Raw genomic sequence first — 22,818 nt, forward strand, 5'->3', positions numbered from 1 at the left:
GTTTGTCATCACAGAAGATCCAGAGGTTTCATGCAGTGTCTTGGTTACCAAGCTGGAGCGACATATTTAAGAAAATGCTGTGTGCAAAATTAGACTGCCAATGTAAACATATAAAACTGCTCTATTCAGTCAAACCATTTTGTCCATGTTTAATTGTGTTGACTTTTGCACAAAATAGGGACGAGCTACATATCTTTATAATAGTAAAAGATATAGATCATATTGAAACAAGCAAACTGCTGAACTTGAGCAATAAAGGTAGGGTTAGAGGATTCCAGTACAAAATTCACAACAATTGAGTAAGCTTAAAGATTTGTCAATCAACCCCGTCTCAACAGTGGAGCAGATAGTCAGAGAGGCATTCTTTAAAATCTATTGCCAACTTTAAAAGGCAACTGGCTTGATACCCTTTGAGAAGCAGCTTTGGTGATTTGTCTTATTATTTCATATGTCTTTGTGGGGTTAATTTAACAGTCACTGACTACATGTACACAGAGTGTGTGAGCACACAGTTCATCGCTTTTTGAATAGAGTTCTGCCAGATGAAGGTCCCCAGAGACAGCACACAATCACAACATCAACCTTCACATTAGTCATTCTTTATTTAAGTTCCAGTGAAATCCATTTGCTTTTGGTTCTGTTTAGTTTTGCTTCTTAATAAACTGGAACGCATTTCCATAGACCTTCGATCTGAGACCTGATCAAATTGTGTCTCATGGTCATGCACAACCTGTCAATCCAACTGTGATCACTTCTGGGGACGTTGTGGTTTTAAACTGGCCTGCTGCCACGTCCTGAGGAGCAGGAACAGTATGGTGAGGTAGACCCAGTCTCTCAGAGACCTATGCCACTTTGGTAGAGCCAGGTTCAGGATTAGAACGTCAGATTTGCATTTTCACAGTGTCTAAAGTTTTCAGCAGTGCACCTCCCAAAACTGGGTTCGATATCAAACCAGGTTGTTGAAGATGTTATATTTCTCCTCAGTCAGTTATTTGTCCATCAGCCATAGAAACCAGGAGAATATCATCTCGTACTGATTTCCAGTGAGTTTCTTCAGCTCACAAAGGCTTTCTTGTTCATCTCAGTCACGTTACCTCCATATGACATCATAAATTAGATCTCTTTATGCAGGAGTGTGCTGAGTCCTGTCTTTACAAGTGCTAGCTGTTTAAGTGGAATTAAATCCATCTGTGAACAGAAACACTGTTACCAGAAGGAAACAGAGATCTTGAAAAATGAATCCTAGAGGCCCGAATGATGTGAATTGCTCGAAATAGCTCACTTGGCTGCAGAGGAACAGGACAAAGAAAGCATATGTAAATTAGAGATAACACAGTGTGGAGCTGGAGGAGCACAGCGGGCCAGGCAGCATCAGAGGAACAGGAAAGTTGATGTTTCAGGTCAATTTTCAGAAATGGGGGAGGGGGAAGGGAGGTCTGAAATAAATAGAGAGAAGAGGGTGGAGCTAGGGAAGGCAGGTGGGATGGTGATAGGTAAGTGCATGTAGGCAGTGGTGGGGATTGGTCAGTGAGGTGGGAGGAGCGGATAGGTGGGAGAGAAGATGGACAGGTTGTGTCAGGTCAAGGAGGCGGGGATGAAAGGGAGGGTTGGTCATGGGATAAGGCTGGGATGGGGAGATTTTGACAATGGTTGGACCGAAGGGTCTGTTTCCATGCTGAATGACCAAGTGACTCTTTGACTACGACACATTATAACTTATCAAATGCCTTGTTAAAGCACAGCTCGCCACATGAATAGCCCAGGTGCAATCTTACTGAAAAACTAGCTGTCAGGAAAACTTGACATGAAAACCAGTGCAGTTTTTGGCACTTCAACTCCCTGCCCAATCTGAATGATCTCCATCTTGCCCACAGGAGGTCTGTAGAGCAAGGCATGATCCACCAGGACCAGCCATACTTACTGTCCCACCATGGATTCTGGCACCCAACTGTCAGGGAGCTAATGCCATCATTCTGGCATCTTCCAGTGTGTTGGCACTGAGAGACATAAGGTTCTCGCAATTTGTCACCTAAATCAGAGAACATTCAATTGATTGATTTATTGTCACGTGTACTGAAATATAGTGAAAAGCTTTGTTTACGAGCAGTACAGGTAGATCACAGCAAGCAAAGGATGTATGGATCAAAAAGACTTAGAGGCATACAGGTTACATTGCAGGTTACATTATTTGCGGCTGGAGTCCATTCAACAGTGTGATAATGGCTGGAAAGAAGCTGTTCCTGAACCTGCTGGTGCTTGTGGTCAGGCTTCTGTATCTTCTGCCTGACGGAAGAGATTGTAGGAGGTTATTACGAGGGTGCAATGGGTCTTTGATGATGTTGGCCACCTTTCTGCGGCAGCAAGCCGTGGAAATAGAGACCATGGATGGAAGGTTGGCTTCTGTGATGGTCATTCGTGATGATTTCAAAACTCATGCTTACAGAGAAACACCAATCAAGAATTTCAAGTAGAATTGATAGATGTTTAGGCTTTGGGATTAAAGGTTAAATGTAACCAGTTACAAGAAATCAAGTCAACTTGATTTTTATTGTCCCTCCCTCGTTGCTCCTGAGAAAGTGGTGATTGTGGATCTTCTCCTCCAGTCAGTGCAGTCCACATGGTTCCAATTTCCACTCCAGCTTTCCACACGATGTTCCTGGAGCAACATTGCCAGATATCCACCCTGACAACAGCATCCCCTACACCTACGCCAGCTTTCAAAGTGGGCTGCCCACCTGGAGGAGCTCTGGCGTTTAGCAGCTGCCTTGTTTAGGCAAGGGAGGAGTCAGGAGAAATGTCAGAAAAGAAGAGGTTGGTGGAATAGGTGCCTAGTCTAGAGGAAGTGATGACCTAGCAGTATTATCCGTATAAATCCTGAAATCCAGGCCATGTTCTGGGAACTTGGGTTCAAATCCAGTCATGGTAGATGGTGAAATTTGAATTCAATAAAAATCTGGAATTAAGCCTAATGATGAAAATGAAATCATTGTTGATTGTCAGGGTAAAACCCATCTAGTTCCTTTTAGGGAAGGAAACTGCTGGTCTGGCCTACACATGACTACAGACTCACAGCAATGTGGTAAACTCCTAACCACCCTCTGGGCAATTAAGGATCGGGAATAAATGCTGGCCCAACCACTAACACCTACATCCAATAAATGAGGAATAAGTAAATACAGTGTGAGATGTACAGGAAAGTATTCTGAATTATTGAGGACACTGTGTGAGATTTACATGCAGAGAGGGGTGAGATACAGACAGTGAACTCCCATTCAAATCCTGTTTAAAAAAATGAAAAAATTCTCAGACTGCTTGCTGCAGGGGTCCTGAGTGAAATAGGTTTGGGCTTTGCTCATGTTTACAGATTGTATCTAATTGTGCTCAAAATGCAGCTACAGAGTAGCTGCTGAGGGAAATGTAGGAGGTACATTGAGTTAGAGATTACATTTTAGTTTAGAGTTAGGTTTGACTTTGGGATTAGGTTTGGGTTTAAGCATGTTGTGACAAGGCAGATGAGTTTTGTCCTGTTTAACTGCAATTGCTTTACACTGACACTAGGTGGATGAAATGGGAGTAACTTTATTCTCCAGCATTTATTTCCCTCACTGATGAACAAAATGCAAATTATTGAAAAAGGGGCAGAAAATATTAAATGATGCAAGATGACATTGTTACAGAAGCTATTTTCCAGTCTTATCCATGACATGTGGCACAGGAACCAATAGATTGCAAATTTTAATTCATAAATAGCATGCAATATAATATCTATCAAATGTTATTTCCTAAAAGAAACTCTTTTAACTCTGCAGAATCTTCCGCCGGAAGAAGAAAGTTCGTAGATCCTTGGCGAGTCTATTTTCAATAGACTCCTCCAGTTCCTGGTTGAACAACAGTCTTTTCAGTGGAATTGACTGTCCTCTTGCAGAATCCTCTTGGATTGATGGAGGAAATGATTTTGACTCCAATTTCAGGAACGATCAAGGTGCGTTGTTGAAGTAGTTGCAAATGTGTAGCAAAGGGCCCCTTTGTTATTTTCTTTTGAGAAATATTCTGCCAGGAACGCAAACTCACCTCGTCTGTCACGAGTCTGCGCCAGGCTCGCTTGCTGCCGCCGAAGCCATCGCCACAACCGAGCTCTTCAGCAAGAAGTATGTAAAATAAAAGCGAGGAAAAATAACCAAGAGAAGGTGCAGCATGTAACAAGAAGGGCAAATGGAATCCTGGCATTTACTGCAAAAGGACTGGATTATAAAAGCAAAGAAGTGTTGTTACAGTTATATAAGGTGTTGATGTGCCCGATTTGGTCTCCTTACTTGAGGAAGAATGTGGTGGTACTGGAGACAGTTTGGAGAAGATTCACCAGATCGATTCCAGGAGTGGAAAGGCTGTTTTACAAGAAGCGGTTGAATAACTTGGACTTGTACTGGCTTGGGGTTCAGAAGAATAGCAGGGGAGGGGGATCTGATTAAGGCATAAAATGCTCAAGGGGACTGATAAGGTGGACCTTGAACAGATGCTCTCCCGAGTGGGGCAATCTTAGACAAGAGGTCACAGTGAGAGGAGGTAGGTTCAAGACTGAGCTGAGGTGAAACTATTGCCCTCTGAGGGTTGTGAATCTGCGGAACTCACTGCCCCAGAGTGCAGCGGAGGCAGAATCAATCAACAGATTCAAGAAAGAAGCTGATATGTTTCTGATGGAAAGTGGGACAAAAGTCTGTGGGGAGCAGGCAGGAAATTGGTGCTGAGAGTTGAAAGTTGAGACCAGCATAAGATCAGCTAAGATCATGTTAAATGGCAGAGTGGGTTTGAAGGGCTAAATTGCTTACTCCTGCTCCTAATTCCTGAGTTCTAATGATGACTCCCCTTTGTTACTGCCGGATGTGGGATGAGGCTCCCCAAGGTATTATGGTTCCAGATAGGATTGCTTCAATTGTTAATCTCCCAGTGAGGAAGGATGGACTGGTTCCCCTTCTTTATTCATTTGCCCCTTCGTTTGGCTGCAGCAGTGTTAATTTGTGCATGCCTTACTCCCAGACCAAATGAATCCATTTTTTTAAAAAAAGGGCAATCTGACCAAGCTCTCTTGGGCTAACAAAAGAGTGTTTTTCCCCCCCCAGGCGTTAAGTGCAAGAAGCATTCACAATGCAACTCACATGCGCATAGATTATGAATGAGAAGTGAGTCCAAAAAACAATAAAAATCAAAGAATCCCTACAGTGTAGAAACAGACCATCTGGCCCAACACATCCACACTGACTCTCTGAAGAGCATCCAGACTCACCCACCTGCTGTATCCCTGTAATCCCACATTTCCCATGGCTAATCGAATCCATCTAACCTATAAATCCCCAGACACTATGGACAATTTAGCATGGCCAATCCAACTAACCTGCGCATCTTTGGACTGCAGGAGGAAACCAGAGGAAACCCACATGGACACAGGGAGGGCATGCAAACTCCGCACAGACACGTTCCCGAGGCTGGAGCCAAACCTGGGTCCTTGGTGCTGTGAGGTAGTAGCGCTGACCACTGAGCCACCGTGCCGCCCGATGGGTATATGGATCAGTCTCTCTAGGTTGTTTATGAAGAGTGGCTAGTGTAATGTTGATAGTTAAACAGTTGATTTAGGGATTCTTGGCTTTTAAAGTTAGTTGAAATCCTTTTGTCCTGTTATCTTGACTGTGGTTGACTCCTAGCATTCAGTGAGAGAGACAATCCTTTTACCTGCAATACAGGAGTGAGAAGTGGGTGGTTTCTTGAATGTAACCTTCACAGAGCAACAGTGCTCACACTCAAACTGTTACGTATGGATACTCTAGTTCACTGGCAAATCTTCTTCAAGTAGCACACGCAGACAAGATATGTCAGTTTTTAAACCTTTCTTGTGTATTCCGAGAAGGACAAATCACAACTGTCTGAGAAGGGGCACTTTCAACCTTTCAACTGAGACGTGAGAGGACATTGTCAAGCCCCTTATTGTCTTTTCATGCTGTGTCTGTCTCTCTATTTGAAGTTCCCTGACATTCCACACGTGCAACATTCCATGGGCACCACACAGGACTTTGACAGAGAGCACTGAATTTCCATCTGCAAACTTATTTCCATTTTTAAAAAACAACATTTTTTGGAATTAACATTTTAATAAATGTCCACTATATTTTAGCATTCTGATCCATGGTTTATGAAACCTTGGAGCTCCGTTTTGAAAACCACAGTTGGAGAGGACGTGGCCTCATTTTTGTCCTTGGATGGCCAGTTTCTATCTGCAGCTCACCACTAACGTTTCAGTGAGGCCTGTTTCAAATGCGCCTCAAAGCTCTGCTTTCTGGCTTGTATTCCCCCTGCATAATCTATCTCAGCTCTGAAAATGGGCTGAAACAAATTCTTACCTCAGTGTCTGAAAGAGGAAAAGAGATTAATGCTTCAGGCAGCAACATTTCTTCGGAACATGCCGTCAAAAATCTTTTCAGAGTCTCAACTGAAATAACATGAGAGTCTTTTCTCCTTTGGGCACTGTCCTATTTGTTACTGTGAAGGATTCTCTGTGTCAACCTCTCCCCTCACCTGCAGTGTGGTGCCCCTCAGGCTAAACAACCACCAGTCATTTCTGTCTCTTTCTCTAAAGAGGGAGAGCAACCCCAAGGCCTGGGAAGACTATGGTGCCTTTACCTTTCACTTTTGACATTTTCTGTTCAGGTTTTTGATTTCTTCCCTTTGCAACATTTTTTCTTCCTTTTCATTGCTTCCGCTGGAGTAAATCTTTCTGCAAAAGGAAACTAGAATATTAGAACCTCAAAGAAGCTGGGCTTGTGATTAAAATGCGAGAATGTTCTGTGTTGTTTCAGGAAGGAGCAGTGTTGATGCATCCTCCAATGGTAAATCCTGGTTATCGGAAGAGAATCTGCCTGTAATTGACACCGAATCCTACACCAAAGAAAGCTTATTGACAAACAAATCAACAGCAGGCCATTTCAAACTTCCTTCTCATTCACCATTACATCCTACAAAGTGCTTCCTCAATAACATGTTGGGTGGTCCAGGTGAGACAACATTTCCACACCTGTATATGTTAAGAATACTGCACAATGTGTAATTCCAGTATGACTCTTCAGAGCTTCATTTCTGAAGGAAAGTCATACCGGACTCAAACGTTAACTCTGTTTCTCTCTCCACAGATGCTGCTAAACCTGTTGAGTTTCTCCAGCACTCCCTGTGTTTCTTAAAGAAATGTGGAATTAATTTGAACTATTGCTGGTGGAAGGTTGGAGTGTGGAGCCACTGTGATGTCCTCAGCGAGAGGACCGAACTATTTTACTAGTCAGTCCTGACCCAATTTGCTGATCATTTCATTCTCTGTGGATGTGCGATGCAAGTGAGAGATTGTCGAAGAGAACAAAAATGGCTGGCGCAGCTTCTTTTGCGAGGGTTGGGTTACTCTATGTCAAAGGTCAATGAAGGGAGTGTGCGCAATGCACACATAAGATCCTGATGCAATTTTCAGATGCCAATATGCAACCATTGACTGTGGTGTATAGAAACTTGTCCGAAATGAGCAAGCATTTTATCACCTCTCCTCAGGCCCCCAACAAAATAGTAGCAACTAGATAGAGACTGGGAACAAACATTAGCGGTGCGATTTCTCGAACTACGACACTTCACAGAATCATAATAGATTCCTGCAGGTTTTATCATTTTTCCACTTATCTCCAACCTTCCTGCTGCCACCATCTGTCATCTGATAGTTGGCATCTTCACAACGAACCACAGTTCCATGCCAGCCAAAGGGAGAGCAGACTCCTTGTAATCCAATCAGGAAAATTACTATCTTTCTATTTTCTGATGGCTTCATGCCCCTGAGATTTTTTATTTGTATTCACTCCTCTTGGGTTGTAGCAGTAACCTGAAGGTTAATCTTTCATTTCAGGGGGCTTGACACCTTCCTACCACATTCCTTTTGAGGGACCTTTATGTACCATCCACTCTGACTTGTTCACAAGAAGGGCACAGTTTTAAAGGGAGTGACTATCAACTGTGCTAATCAATGAGTTGGGGGTGCAGTATGACTTGTAATTTACTCAAACTATATTTAATAATCCCAATGTGAGTAGCAACGGTATTTCTCCAGCAAAAATCAGTGAGTGGAACATAGTTACATAATATAAAAATCGAAAGGCAAAATTCAGTTCCTTCTTTCAAAGTGATCTCTGGGAGTGATTAGCAATAAAATTCTCCAGTCATCTTTTATTCTTGCCAGAATTTGGGGAATGCTTCTCCTGACAACCACCAAGGTTGGAGAGGTTATTTTCAACACTAATGGGAATGCTTCCTTTCTGTTCTGTGTGAATGAAAAATGACACACGTGTTCATGGTCTGAGATATAGTTTACACTGTTACTCACACAACAATGAGATTTCCTTTGTAAAGATAATGGGAGGATGCTGGAGGTTACAAAAATGAGAAAAGCATTGTGTGTTTGTGATTTTGCCTTTTCATCTGCCCAAATCGCACACTTGGTGCTTGATAATATGAAAAAAAATCAAGAACCTTGTGGATAAGGAATTTGAGATACAAAGCTACCTCTCCCAGTTCAAGTTTACAAACTTTGTGAAGTACAGTCTGATGTCCATTTTTAATGGCTATGTTGAATAACTTTTCATGTTACATTTAGATGAGCATTTCTTTGTAATTGAAACCTCCTTTACTGCCTGTATCAAGTCAGAAATCACATGACACCAGGTTATAGTTCAACAGGTTTATTTGAAAACAAAATCTTTCAGAGCCTCAGTCCTTCTTCAGGTGTCAGCGAGAGAGGTCGTATCAGATACATTATAAATAAAAGATCAAAAGTTCACATCATTGATGAGGATTTACTAAACAAACCTAAGATGCTGTTAAATCTTTAATCAGTGAGAAGGTTTTAATTGATTAAAATGTATATGTAAATTCCCGAATTCCTTTCAAGTCACTGCCCTGAGAGAACTAAAAGTTTTAACAGTGTAAAGAAGAGGTGACATTTTAGGTCAGACGATGCATATTAGGCGTGAGACCTTGTTTAGAATCTGTTTGTGCCTTGGTTTGGAGTCAGACTGGTTTTATTTCTAAAGTAGGAATTTATAAAACGCCATATTGACTGACTGTGTGCTTTTTGAACAAAATATCTACAAATACAAATTTACCCCATAGATCCATGTATGTGTGTGTGTGTATGTGCGCATGTGAGATGGTGAGGGAGGAGTGTGTGTGTCTGTGTGTGTGTGACAGATAGAGAGAGATTGTGTGTGTGTGTGTGTGCGCACGCGTGTGCATGTGAGAGGGTGAGGGGGGAGTGTGTGTGTGTGTGTGTGACAGATACAGAGAGATTGTGTGTGTGTGTGCGCGTGCGCATGTGAGAGGGTGAAGGAGGAGTGTGTGTGTGTGTGACAGATAGAGAGAGAGTGTGTGTGTGTGTGTGTGTGTGAAAGAGTATGGTGGGGTCACCTGTAGTGCGACATGAACCCAGGATCCGGGTTGAAGCCATCCTCATGGGAACTGAACTTGGCTATCAGCTCTGCTCCAGCGACTCTGCGTTGTTGTGTATCCCAAAGTCCACATTGGAGGTCGTTTACCTGAAGATCTAAGACTGAATGTCCTTGACCGTTGAAGTGTTTCCCCCACTGGGAGGGAACATTCCTGTCTGGTGATTGGTGCGTAGTGTCCATTCATCTGTTGCTGTAGCATCTGCATGGTTTCGCCAATGTACCATGCCTTGGGGCATCCTTGCCTGCAGCATGTGAGATAGACAACATTGGCCGAGTCACATGAGTATCTCCATGTGTGATGGTAGGGTCCATGTCGATGATCTGAGATGTCTTGCAGAGGTTACCATGAGTGGGTTGTATAGTGTTGTGGTCGGGGTTGTCTTGAAGGCTGGGTAGTTTGCTGCGATCAAGGTTTGGTGGTTGTTTGAAGGCGAGAAGTGAAGATGTGGGGAAGATGTTGGCGAGGTGCTCATCATCATCAATAATGTGTTGAAGGCTGTGAAGAGCATGGTGTAGTTTCCCCACTCCTGGGAAGTACTGGATGACAAAGGGCACCCTATCGGTTGTATCCCGTGTCAGTCTTCCGAGGAGGTCATTACGGTTTTTCGCTGTAGCATGTTGGAACTGGCGATTGATGAGTTGAGCATCGTATCCTTTTCCTATGAGGGTGTCCTTCAGCGCCTTTGGTTGTCTGTCTGGTTCCTCCGCATCCGAACAGATCCTGTGCATGCAAAGAGTTTGTCTGTAGGGAATGGCTGTTTTAATATGTTTAGGGTGGAATCTAGAGAAATGCAGCATTGTGAGGCTATCCCTGGGTCTGCAGTAGAGTGAGGTATTAAGGTGTCAGTCCCTGATGGAGATGCGTGTGCCCAAGAATGAGACTGATTGTAAAGAGTAGTCTGTGGTTTGTTTAGTACATCCTCATCAGTCGTGTGACCATTTGATCTTTTTCTTATAAATTCTGTGTTTGATACTACCCCTCTCACTAACGCCTGAAGAAGGAGCAAGACTCCGAAAGCTTGTGTTTTTCAAATAAACCTGTTGGACTCTAACCGAGTGTCGTGTGATGACTGACTTTGTCCACCCCAATCTAAAACTAGCACCGCTACATCATGGCTGTGTCAGTAAAAGCGTTTTACTGGTTCAATTTCAGATTTAATGACTGTCAAGAGTTTCTTTTTCCATCTGATCATCTCGGTCCTTTCAACATGTGTCGCTGTGTTTGCAAGGTATGGTAATTCTGAGATCTTTGAAGGTGAATTTTGACCTTGAGTTTTGTGACTTGCTCGTTGACCTTCGGTATGACATGCTCATTGTTGAACAGTTGGTTTCTTGCAGGAGTGGTTGCTGCTTTCCTTACACCTATGCTGGTGTTTGCAGCTGTGCTGTGTAAGTGATATTTCTTACAGACCACTCTTAAGAAGTCTTTTTAAATTTAAGAACAGGCTTATAGTAGAGTTGAATTCTGATTCACAATCTTTTTTCCTTTAAACAGACACAGCAAAATCTGCATATCCCTTCTTTCTTAAATCTGACGATATCTTGCATCACGCACAACCTGAGGTAGGACAGCAATTTACAAATATTTTATTTGGGTCCGAAGGCAATTTAATTCCAAAAAGATAGAGATCGCAAGAGATACACAACAGAGTACTTGAATCCCAACCATGGCATATGGGTCTGAGCTTTCGGATGTACCTGTTACTCAGTTCCCTTGTTGTTATTGGCAACAGTCTCAATCACTGGTGAGAAACGAATAGCTGTGAGTGAGCAATGGGATTGTGAAGGGTCCATGTACGTAAGTCAATAAATGCTAACCAAATGGCTCCATAGCAACCACGGTCAATTGTTATAAAATCCCAGCTGGTTCACTAATGCCTTTCAGGGATGGAAAAATCCAACCCCATTTTGTCTGCCATACAAGTGACTCCACACCCAGTAACATGGTTGACTCAGACACTGACACCGTCCATGTCCAAATGCAGCAAGACTTGGACAACATCCCAGTTTGGGCTAACAAGTGGCAAGTAACATTCATACTATAAAAATGCCAAGCAATGACAATCTCCAACTAACTAAAGAATCTAACTATGTCTCCCTGACATTAAATGGTATTACAATTCCATATTCCCCACTATCAACATCCTGGGATTACCATTAACCAGAAACTGAATTAGACTAGTCATTTAAATATTGTGACCAAAAAAACCAGGTTGGAGACTAGGAATCCTGCAGTGTATAACTCAGCACCTAACTCCCCAGAGCCTGTTCAATGTCTACACACTCCATTAGGAATACACCACCACCCCTCTCTCCATTCTCTCTTGCTCTCTACTCCTCCCCAACCACCTGCCCCTCAACCCCCGACTTGTCTGGATAGGTGCAGCTCTAACAATGGCCAAGATGCTCAATACCGTCTGGATTAAAGCAGCCCAATTTATTGGCATTCCATCCACTATCTTCAACACCTATATATCTACCACCGATGCTCAGTGGCAGCAGTGTCTACCATCAATGTGATGCATTGCAATAACTGACCAAGCCTCCTCAGGCAGCACTTTCCAAACCCATGGCCACTTCCATCTTAAAGAAGAAGTGTAGCAGATACAAGGGAACATCCCCTCCAAGTTCCTGTCCAAGCCACTCACCAATCTGACTTGGAAATATGTACCTTTCGTGTCGTTGGGTCAAAAATCTTAGAATGTCCTACTCTCCAAGGACTGCAGCAGTTCAAGAAGGCAGCTCACTATACCCACTCTAGATGTTTAGGGATAGGCAATAAATGCTGGTCTAGTTCACTAACAACAAAAAAACCAACGATGTAGTAGTTACATTCTAGCTGTCCGGGGCTGGTAGGTTCCATTTGGAGCACAAGCAATTCCTGACTTAAAATTGAAGTTGTGTTCCTGAAAGTGGAACTTGAAGTGAAAAGTAAGAGGATCAGGTTGCCTCAATACAATCAATGTGAGAAGTGTACTTACACTCTCATCGCTCATCAGCAAGTTACCTTAAAACATTAAGAATAAACACTGAAACATAGTTCAATTACAAGGACACATTGCAGAGACTAGGTTTAGATCCCCTGAACACAGATGATTAAGAGATAATCTAACTGATGCAGTTATGATGATTAAAGCAGTTGATAAGATTCAGAGACACTATTTCTTCTGGTGCAAATCTCCTGAACAGAGTGGAATAATCTTAAATTGGATCTCAGCTCTATGGTGTATTACAACACACTTTACAGACGGGGTTGTGGAAATCACCACCCTACTGTTGAGGCCATTTCAAAACTGGCATTGCTCAGCTTTAGTTAGGCAAAGGTATTGGAGGTTATTGGCTGAATCTTATGGGGTATTTTTGTTTTGGATTTTAGCAGCATGCCTTGGTAGCAAAGTTACAGTGGAAGTACTGGATTTGCCAATACATTCCTATGTTGCAATTGTTTGTTTTGTGTGTGTGGGCCCTTCAGCCAGTGACCAGGATTGGTGCAATGGGTGACGTAGGAATCCAATGATATTTCACTCACCCACAAGACATTGTGTCAGTGTTAGAGCACAAGAGGTCTTAAAAAGCCAAGTGCGACAAGTCCCGTTGCAAGGCTAGGAATAGCAAGACCCCTCTTCCACTTTTTATTCCTGTGTTTCCTGAAGTGGTTGAATCCTTATTGGTTCAGCTTCTGCAGCAGAAACATCCTCTACTATCTCAGCAGCCCCTGGAAGCTCTAAAGGTTGAAACATACAGAATATGACTTCGAAATCACATTATGGGGTATGATATATATGAATGTATCTTTGGAAAATGTCCTTTGCTTCAGAAAAATAGTGGACGTAAAATAACCACAATGACGAAAGTTCTGAATGTCATCAAATGTACCGAAGTGCAGTATAGAGCCACATATAACATGTGATATTAGGACAGATGAAACATAAAACAGAAAATTGGACCATCAGTAGGCCTTTTGACATATTGAGCCTTCTCTGCCATTTAACATGGCCATGGCTGAACCTGTATCTCGACGCCAGACTCTGGCTCTCTCCTCATACCCCTTTGAAACCCCTGGAAATCAATCTATTCAGGTTCACCACCCCGAAGAACCTTTTCCTCACCTCTGGCTGAAATGACCCACTGCGTATTCTGAGTGCTCCCTTGTCTTGTTACTGCATTTTCTGAGACAGTTCTTCCCAAAACAGTACAAAAATCAGAAATTACTGAGTGATATACAGTTCAAGTTCTTTTCCTACATCACTATGGCCCTGAACGGACCACAATAAAGTTTCAATCAACCATGGTACAATATGTAGAATAAACACTCTGTCTCAAAGATATAACCAAGAGATTTTACAGTTTCCAGGCCCCCCACCCGCCACCACCATACTGTAGCAATTGGATCTTAGACAGTGGCCCTTTTTCCTTGAGCCTTTGCGGTGGCTTCTACAAGCCATAGTGTGTCCTTCAACGTTCAGTGCTGTATCTTGGAGTATGCCAATCTACAACACTCAGCCTTGACACCTCTTTGCACTGGAAGGTCAATAAGTTTCAGGAAGACCAAAGAGAGTCATTAAGTTGATGCCTGTCTTTGAGTGCATCTTCAGTAAACAGACACACGAAGCAGACAATAACATACTCAGCCAGCCCCACTCACACACAAACGGCCACTGCCTTTTTGCATCTCGAGTATAACAGAATTGCCGAAGTGCTGAAGGAAGCCACTTGGCCCGTGCTCTCTGCACTGACTTTCTTTTATAGCCTTTCAGTGAAGACAGAGCTAAAGTCATTACTTAATTGCTCTGCCATTTCCTTGCTCTCTATTATCAATGAACATGGATCCAAACCCCACCAGAGCAACTCATGGAACTTGAATTCAATGAACAATTCTGGAAACTGCAAGTCTGAGTGACGGTAGCCGCAAGACTATCACCAATTGTCATCAAACCCCATCTGGTTCACCCATGTCCTTTCAGGAAGAACATCTGCTGCTCTTGTCGAACCTACACGTGTCTCTAAATCGACAGCATTGCGGTAGACTCTTAACTACCCTCTGAATTGGCTGAGCTGATTCAATGGCATTTAGGGATGGGCAACAAATCCCATAAAAGGATAAATGACAAAAATAGACAGGACAAGATCTTTGTCACACTCGTATCGAATATTATGTCACAAAAACCAGGTCCTATGTTAGTTGCAGTTTTATTGAACTAATCTGTGATGAATCCTATTTAAACGAAATCAAATCAAAAAAGGACTGAGGTAAATCTTTAATAGCATTTTATTTATTTTCGAAGCAAATGGATCTTGAAAAGATGTATCTGAGATATTTTTAGTATTTCAAGACTGTTTTCTCATCAACTAATTGCCAAAGCACATGTGTAATAAGATGAGAAGTAATTTTATTTTTGTTATGGTTGGTAATGGAAAGAGAAAATCAAAAATTAAGAAGTCTGCAAAAAAATATATTTGCTGTGCTATATGGACAACAGCACCGAGATTCTGTGCTGTGGAATTTGAAGAGTGCAGTGAGCTTATAGCGGAGAGGTGAAGAAAACGATCATAGACAGTAGCAAATTGAGTATGATTGTGTCATCTGTCTGTCATTTCACTCTGTTGAGTTGTATGAAGGTTCTGAAAGGGTTAATGTTGGAGACAGCATTAAGCACAAACCCAATTTGATAATGTCATATGGACTTGGGTAGGAAAATGGCAGAACATCTTTGGAGCTTGAAAGGGACAGGCCTGTTGTGCCAGGACTCCACATAGCCTCAAAAAGAATGTCTAACTTACTAATGTAACTTGTATTTAGTTGCTGCCATGCAGCAAGACCTGGATAATATCCAGGTTTGGGCTGGAAAGTGGTTTGTAATATTTGCACCTTATAAATGCCAGACAATGACCGTCTCCAATAAGAGACAATCTGACCACTGCTCCTTGACATTCAATGGTGCTGCCATCAGCGAATTCCCCCCATTATCAACATCTTAGGGGTTACGTTTGACCAGAAACTCAAAAGGACTAACAACATATATAAAGTGGCTAACAGGAGGTCAGACAGTAGGAATGCTGCAGCGCGTAACTCACCTCCTGACTCCTCAAAGCCTGTCTACCGTCTACAAGCCATAAGTCATGAGTGTGATGGAATACTCCCCACTTGCCTGGATGAGTGCAGCCCCAAAAACACTCAAAAAGCTTGACACCATCCAAGACAAAGTCATCCACTTGATTGGTACCACATCCACAAACATTCACTGCCTCCACCGCCGACACTCAGTAGCAGCAGCGTGTACCATGCGCAAGACGTATTACGTAAGTTCACCAAATATCCTTCAGCAGCACCTTCCAAACACATAACCACTTCCATCCAGAACGATAAGGGCAACAGATATATGGGAACACCACCACTTGCAGATTCCACCCCCCCGCCCAAGCCACTCACCATCGTGGCTGGAAAATATATCACTTCTCCTTCACTGTTGCTTGATCACTATCCTGAAATTCCCTCCCATCAGCAAAGTGGATCTACCTGCAGCACACGGACTGCGGCAGCTCACCACCATCTCACGGACAACTAGGGATGGGCAATATATGTTTGTCCAGTCAGCGATATCATGTCCCATGCGTCACTAAATAATGCAGTTAACTACATCATGTTTAAAACAAGAACCTGGTCTTGTTCAGACTCAGGAGTGGGTTTCCTGTACCGTTGTAAATTAATTACACCCTTAGACCCAGTCAAGAAAATAGATGGTGGCAGCAAACGACTGCAACCTGCCAGCTGGTAGTGGTGAGCATCACACTAGAACATAGAACATAGAACATAGAATATTACAGCGCAGTACAGGCCCTTTTCGTGAGAGTGTTGCTGGGAAAACCCCGGCCTCTTTTCTGTAAAAGGATGCGCGTCATTCTTGCCTGCATTGAGTGCAGCTGATACGTTTGGCATCTTGACGATATGTGACCTGTTTTTTTCCTTCAAAGATTATAAATTCACCATTGAGCTGTCTGTGAGGTTTCACACCGGCAGGAATTCCATCTTATTGTCTGAGATATCTGCACTCAGTTTGCCTACAAATTTAATTCCTGTATCGTGTTTTGCCAATGTTTCACCTGGCAAATGTCGAACTCTTCTAATTTTGTCCCCATTTGTCTATGCGTTTTGATTTGTCTCCATTGCTACAAATGGTCCTGAAAATCTGACCGAATGTCTGATCATCGGACTTTATGTCTCCTTCTCTTACTGTGTCAAATTTTGCTTTCGAACTCTCCCGCGCTGATGTTTGCCGTTCTTTGTTTTGTAAAACAAAAGTTTTATACCAAGTTGTAATGTTGTAGTGGTAATAGAGCATAGGAGCAGGACTAGCTATTTGCCCTCTCAAATCTATTCCACATTTCAATCAGATTGTGAATGATCTGTTTCTTCCCTGCAGTTCTGCATCTTGATTCTCTTCCTTATGATAAAACACTTTGGTTCATTTACATAGGAATAGCTGACCATATTATATAATGCAGTGAGAAAGGCAATTAAAAAACTCCTTATTTGTGCATTTCTGACACATTCAGTACGTTCAGAATCTGTTCATTATAAAAAGTTACACAGAAATTCTTAACATTTTTTATTGTTATTTTGATTTGAAATGTAATCCCAAAACATTTAAATCTTTAACATTTAATACATTCTGGAGCTCAATTAAATTTCATTCTTGGTCTCTAAAAATCTGGGCATTTGTCAATTTGGACATATGAATGTATAAGTTGAGTGCTGGAATAAGCCACTCTGCCCTTCAACTCTGCTCTGCCAGTTAATAAGTTTCTGGCTGATCTGATTTTAACTTGGCTTCATATTCTGCACACCCCTGGTAAACTTTCATCCTCTTTTTCCTATCGAGAATCCATCTACGTTTTCTTCAAAAATGTTCATAGATTCTGTTTCCACCACTTTTTGAGGAAGACAGCTTCAAAGACTCTCGACAGACTGTTAGGAAAAATATCTTCCTATCTCTGTCTTAAATGGGCAACCCTGCATTTTTAAACAGCGATCGCTCGTTCCATTTGAATGTTGAGAGAGTAAATTAGATGGAAGTGAGGTGAGAGGGAAAAACAATCCTCTATTACAGTCCAGTAAGTAAATCCATTTTAAATAAAACTTGAAAAATTGTAGTTGTATTACAAACCCAGTGAATCCATCATCAAACTTGCTTTGAACTGATGGTACAAAGCCTGAAGGACATTAATGAGTTACTGTTAAGCAACTTATTACAGATTTATAATCAAGGAAAAAGAGAAACAATTGCAAATAACTATTAAGATAATCATTCATGTGCTTATCGGTAACATTAATAGCATTTTGTGTTTGCTTATTCTTAAATAAAATTGTTCAAAGGTCAAACAAATTCCATTGTTCAAATTCAGCATGTTCAAATAATTGATTGATTAGCAAGGATACGTTTGTATACTTATTATGGTTCCAAAGTTGTAATCCAGTAGTTGGAAATTTAGAAACTCATTGTGTTAATTAAACTTGAAAAACCCCAACGTACAAATGATTGCCCAGTGTCCCTCATGGATACCCACTTTTAAGCTGATGGATCAGTTCTTTATCTGTTCCAATCAGTGGTGATACCACAGAAAATGAAGAAAACCCTCCTCAGATTGAAAGCTGCACTTGGTCTCCAGGAGGTGTTTGTGTGGTTACAACGAGAAATGCTGTGTTGACCAACGATTCTGTGACAGGAAGATTGGTGACGATGTGTGAAGGAGATCTCTCTCCTGATTTGTTCTTTCACTTTCTATTCCAAGTTCAGAGTGGCAGTTAACTTCTTCAGAATCTGGACAGTGCTGGGACTACTGATCCTCTCTTACAAATGAACAAATACGTTTTCCACCAAACTCGAATTCAATGCCCTTGCTACACGCAATGCTTCCGCACGATGGCTCACAGCCACAGGGACCCGAGTTCGATCCCAGCGTGGGTGACAGTATGCGTGTTCTCCTTGAACCTGTGTGGGTTTCTGCCTCATGCACTGGTTTCCACCCACAGTCTATGTGTGGGTTCGGTGGATTGGCCATGTCCTGTAGTGTGCAGGGATGTGTAGATTGGGTGGATTAGCAATGGTAAATGTGGAGTTACACGGATAAGGTGGGAATCTCTTAGGGGGGTCGCTGCAGACTTGATGAGCCAAACGGCCTCTCCCTGCAATGCAGGGATTCTATGATTCTATCCTGTGATCAGCAGGAGGGTTCCGTGGTCATGATTGACCTGAAACATATCAATGGCGTCCATCAGCAAGGCTGGGTGATACCCAAGGCCTTTCACTCCCAAATGAGCTCCCATCTCTGTTGGATATGTACTGCATATACAGCGATGAATGATTTCAGAAAGTTAGCTGATAGATCTGAGAACTCTGAGACGGCTGTGAAGAAACTGTTGCGCACCTCCTTCTGGCAGGTGCCTTCAGAAAGCGATGCAGTGGCTTTTGTCAGGTTTAATCCTGAGCAACTGCATTGCACAAGGCTCTCTAAGCTGGTGCGATAAAGCTTTTCTGAAGAAGGGTCCCGATCCGAAACATCAGCTTTCCTGCTCCTCTGATGCTACCTGGTCTGCTGTGTTCCTCCAGTTCCATACCTTGTTATCTAAAGCTTGGGACAGCTGCCTAACGGCCCAATTGGAAAGGGCATGGACTGAAACCCTCCTGCCATAGCCCCACCATGGGTTGGAACCCATATAAAACCGTTTGGACTGTTTGCATCAGAAAACATTTGATAAGCAGCACCATCATCATGGATGGGCACATATGCCTGGTGACTGGTGCTGAGCTTTGGCTTGATGTGGGCACTGATCAGCAGGAAAGTCTGAATCTGTATTGCAGCCTAATCATTTAAAGAACGGAAAGTACAGTTCTCTTCAATTTAATAACTACATCATCTCTATTAGCAGCTGACAGCATCTTGTCTTTATCCCTTTGTATAAGTGAGGCATAGTGAGCTGATGTGGCATCGTTATAGAAATGCTGTCATGTAATTTGCTGGATAACAGTCACAACCTCATTAATAGACAGAATGGTTGAATGTGGTGCTGCTTATATTATTAATGGCCTCCACCAACTGAACTACACTTTTTGCAGCACATGCTTGGATATCAAAGAGACGTAAACACAATGGACATGTGACACCCAGGATTAGCCAAGGATAACTCTCTCCACCACTTTTTAAGAGTCTTTCATCAGCAACTCCTCAATGGAGACTAGAAATGGCTCAGTATAGAAATGGAGCAGGGTTCGATTTCAAAATCATTTGAACCTATGGCAAGACAGAATAATTCCTTATATTCAAATACATTTGACATTTTCATTCTGCTTTAAAAGAGCATCTTGATTTCTGAAATGATTCAACCACTTGGTTTTCTCTCGATTTGTGAAGTGAAGATCAGTTCTAACTCTGCTAAAGGTCAACAGAAGAAAGATCATTGTGTTTCCCGTCCATTCAACGTCAAAATTATCAAGACTTTTCCAACTTCATCACGAGTGTTGCTGTGAAGCAGTTGATATAAAATTGTTCTTCAAATTCTGTTTCGGGTGAAGAAAAAAAGTTACAATCACCTCATTTACATCCTGCTCAGTGTACTGTATTAATGTAAAACTTTCACAGGTTCTATTTCAGAAATAGGGACAGTTCGCACTCAAGTTACATCCCACACGAAATCTGATTGGGTTAAAAATATTCAAGTCTTAATTTGAGTGAGTTCCCTCCTAAATCTCTGGAAAAACAAAGCAGATTTTTGAGTTGAATTTATTGTTGTCACATGTACCAAAATACAGTGAAAAGGCTGGTCAACCACATAAAGTGCATCAGGCAGGCCAGAGTGCAGAATACAGTGTCACAGCCATAGAGAAGGTGCGCAGAGAGAGAGGGAGAGAGAGAAATCAGAATTAATATTCAAGACCAGAGTTGAAGAAGCTGTTCTTGATTATGTTTGTACGCGTATTCAAACTTCTATATCTTCTGCCTGACTGTTATAAAATGTAATCGCCATAAGGTTTGATCAGTCTATCATAGAATTCATGGGAATTGACTAAAGACTTAAACAGTTGACAGATTTAGTTGTGATGTGGCCAGCCAAACACTAAGTGGGATCATATTTCATCTGTAACGTCAAAGGCAAGGGCCAGGTGCAGAGAAGATACAGCTGTCCCACCAGAACACCGGCGTCAGACACAGAGTTAAAGGTCAGGAGGTGTTAACTAATGGCAGCAACCTACAATTTTAATGTAAAGTCAAGCCAAGCACTCTTGCTCCTCTCAGCTCTACATCCAGTTAAGTAAATACATTTCCTGACAGCATCCAGTGGTTTGACTCCTTTTCAACTGAGAAGATTGACAGCAGCACACATAGGCCTTGCTGCAGGAAATTTGGAGCTAAATTGCTGAAGAGGCCTGAAGCAGGATTAGGATCTCTGATTTCCATGCCACTAATGGGGAAGTACAGCAGTTCTAAAGTGAGCTGCCTTGCAATCACAAGGCAGTCTAACCAATACTCTGTCAGATCCATACCCAGCATGGAACGAGTGCCCATACATCACCTACTACCCCAGATCCACAGTGTCCATTTTCCTCCAATTTCTCAGGCAGAATGCTTCAACATTTAGGGTGGAAATCCATGGAGAATTCTCTTGCTGAGGTGTCTCGCCTTAAGGGAGACGCTAGGAAAAGGGGCATTAATAATTGAGGGGTCTCATTTTAGACAGAGCCCAGAAGAATCCTTTCCTCTCAGAGAATAGGGAGCCTGTGGAATTCTCTTCACCAGGGAACAGTGGAGGTAGGATCATTGAAATGTTTAAGGCTGAGTTTGTTAAGAGTGTTGACTGAGAAGGAAGTCAAAGGGCATCAAGGATATGAAAAAAGTAAAGATAAGGCCACAAACAATAATCTTATTAAATGGTGGAGTGGTTTAAGGGCCTAAAATGCCTACTCCAGCCTCTAATTTTTAAGTTTGGATGTAAAATTAATGAAAGAACTGCGTAAAACCCAGAGAAGTACTCTGCCATTTTCCCCGTATTTCTGTCCTGGGAATAAAGGATGATTTGAAGTAAATCCCCCAACATGTTTATTCAAGGTTAATCAAGGTTTATTTATTAACTAGCAGAAACTATGATCCTAAATTCATTCTTGCAAAATGTTGCTTGCTAACATATGACCTTACTAGTTAATTGACAGAAAGTAAATAAAGCTCGTTCTGCAGAACCCTTCTGAATGAGTTTGATTAGAATTTGTAGAGCCTTAATGGATATTAAAAATGATTAAACTGCAGTAAAGACTTGAATGGAACAAATAACTCTCAACGCTTGGACAGGATGAAACTGACTTCAAATAATGAGGCTACTGGAAACTTTGATGGAATCAGCAAAAATGTAGCGATTTTTCCTATCTTAAATAAAGCTTTTTCTTTGAGTTCCCCCAAGGAAAGCCACCAGAGCCCAGGGAAGAGAGAATGGGTGGGTGACCTTTGACCAGGTCTCGATTCATACTGTTCTGCATCGAGCAGATTGTGTTTGACAGATTGCATTTCAAAATCAGCAGTAATGTTGTCTTTGCTTCTAGCACAGGGACAACAGACTTCAAGGAATCATACTGTACAGAAGAGACCCTTCAGCCCATTGAGTCTACACTGACAAAGAAAGCTATCTCTATACCACTTGTACTTTTTGCTGCCTGGGGTTGGTTAGCTCAGCTGGCCAGACGGCTGGTTGGCAATACAGATGTGAATTCTCAGTAAACACCTCACCATGTTCTCTGGCTCCACACACAGATTGTCCCCTTAGCCCCCAAAAGGCTCTATTCGTTCCCTGTGCATCCTCTTCCTCCGATATATCTGTGGAAAACCTTGGAATTCTCACCAATCTTACCCACTGGTGTTTCTCATGCTCTCTCTTTGCTTTCCCACCTGTTTTCTTAAGATTCCCCTTGCACTTTCTATACACTACTGTGTCTGTGTGTGTCTGTGTGTGTGTGTGTGTGTGTGTGTGTATGTATGTGTGTGTGTGTGTGCGTGTGTATGTGTGGGTTGGGGGGGTTGCGGAATCAGTGGATTTGCTCCCTTTGTACCTGCTTCTACCGAGCACCATTCCAATGGCCAAATGGGAAGGTGAAGCTAGAAAGTGTCACATTGTCCCACCTATCCTACTCACCACCTGATATCCGATCCTATAGGTTTCAGTGAGAATCAATGGAATATGTTGTGTGTAGTGTACCTCAAGGATCTGTTTTGGGGCCACTGCTGTTTGTCATTTTTATAAATGACCTGGATGAGGGCG

At 42.3% G+C, this 22,818-nt stretch overlaps 1 protein-coding gene across 1 annotated transcript in view; it reads left to right on the forward strand.

Annotated features, from left to right (window-relative positions):
• tmem71 (transmembrane protein 71) overlaps positions 1–19,044 on the forward strand; it is a 38,479-nt gene extending 19,435 nt beyond the window's left edge. The window contains exons 5-10 of the mRNA XM_020532062.2: positions 3,810–3,982; positions 6,846–7,040; positions 10,672–10,747; positions 10,843–10,907; positions 11,014–11,081; positions 18,745–19,044. Of these exons, the coding sequence (XP_020387651.2) occupies positions 3,810–3,982; positions 6,846–7,040; positions 10,672–10,747; positions 10,843–10,907; positions 11,014–11,081; positions 18,745–19,044 (877 nt within the window). The remainder of the gene's footprint in view (positions 1–3,809; positions 3,983–6,845; positions 7,041–10,671; positions 10,748–10,842; positions 10,908–11,013; positions 11,082–18,744) is intronic.
• Positions 19,045–22,818: the final 3,774 nt, after the last annotated feature.

Source organism: Rhincodon typus, chromosome 4, assembly GCF_021869965.1.
Source record: "Rhincodon typus isolate 14 chromosome 4, sRhiTyp1.1, whole genome shotgun sequence".
In the NCBI taxonomy this organism is placed as follows: Eukaryota; Metazoa; Chordata; class Chondrichthyes; order Orectolobiformes; family Rhincodontidae; genus Rhincodon; species Rhincodon typus.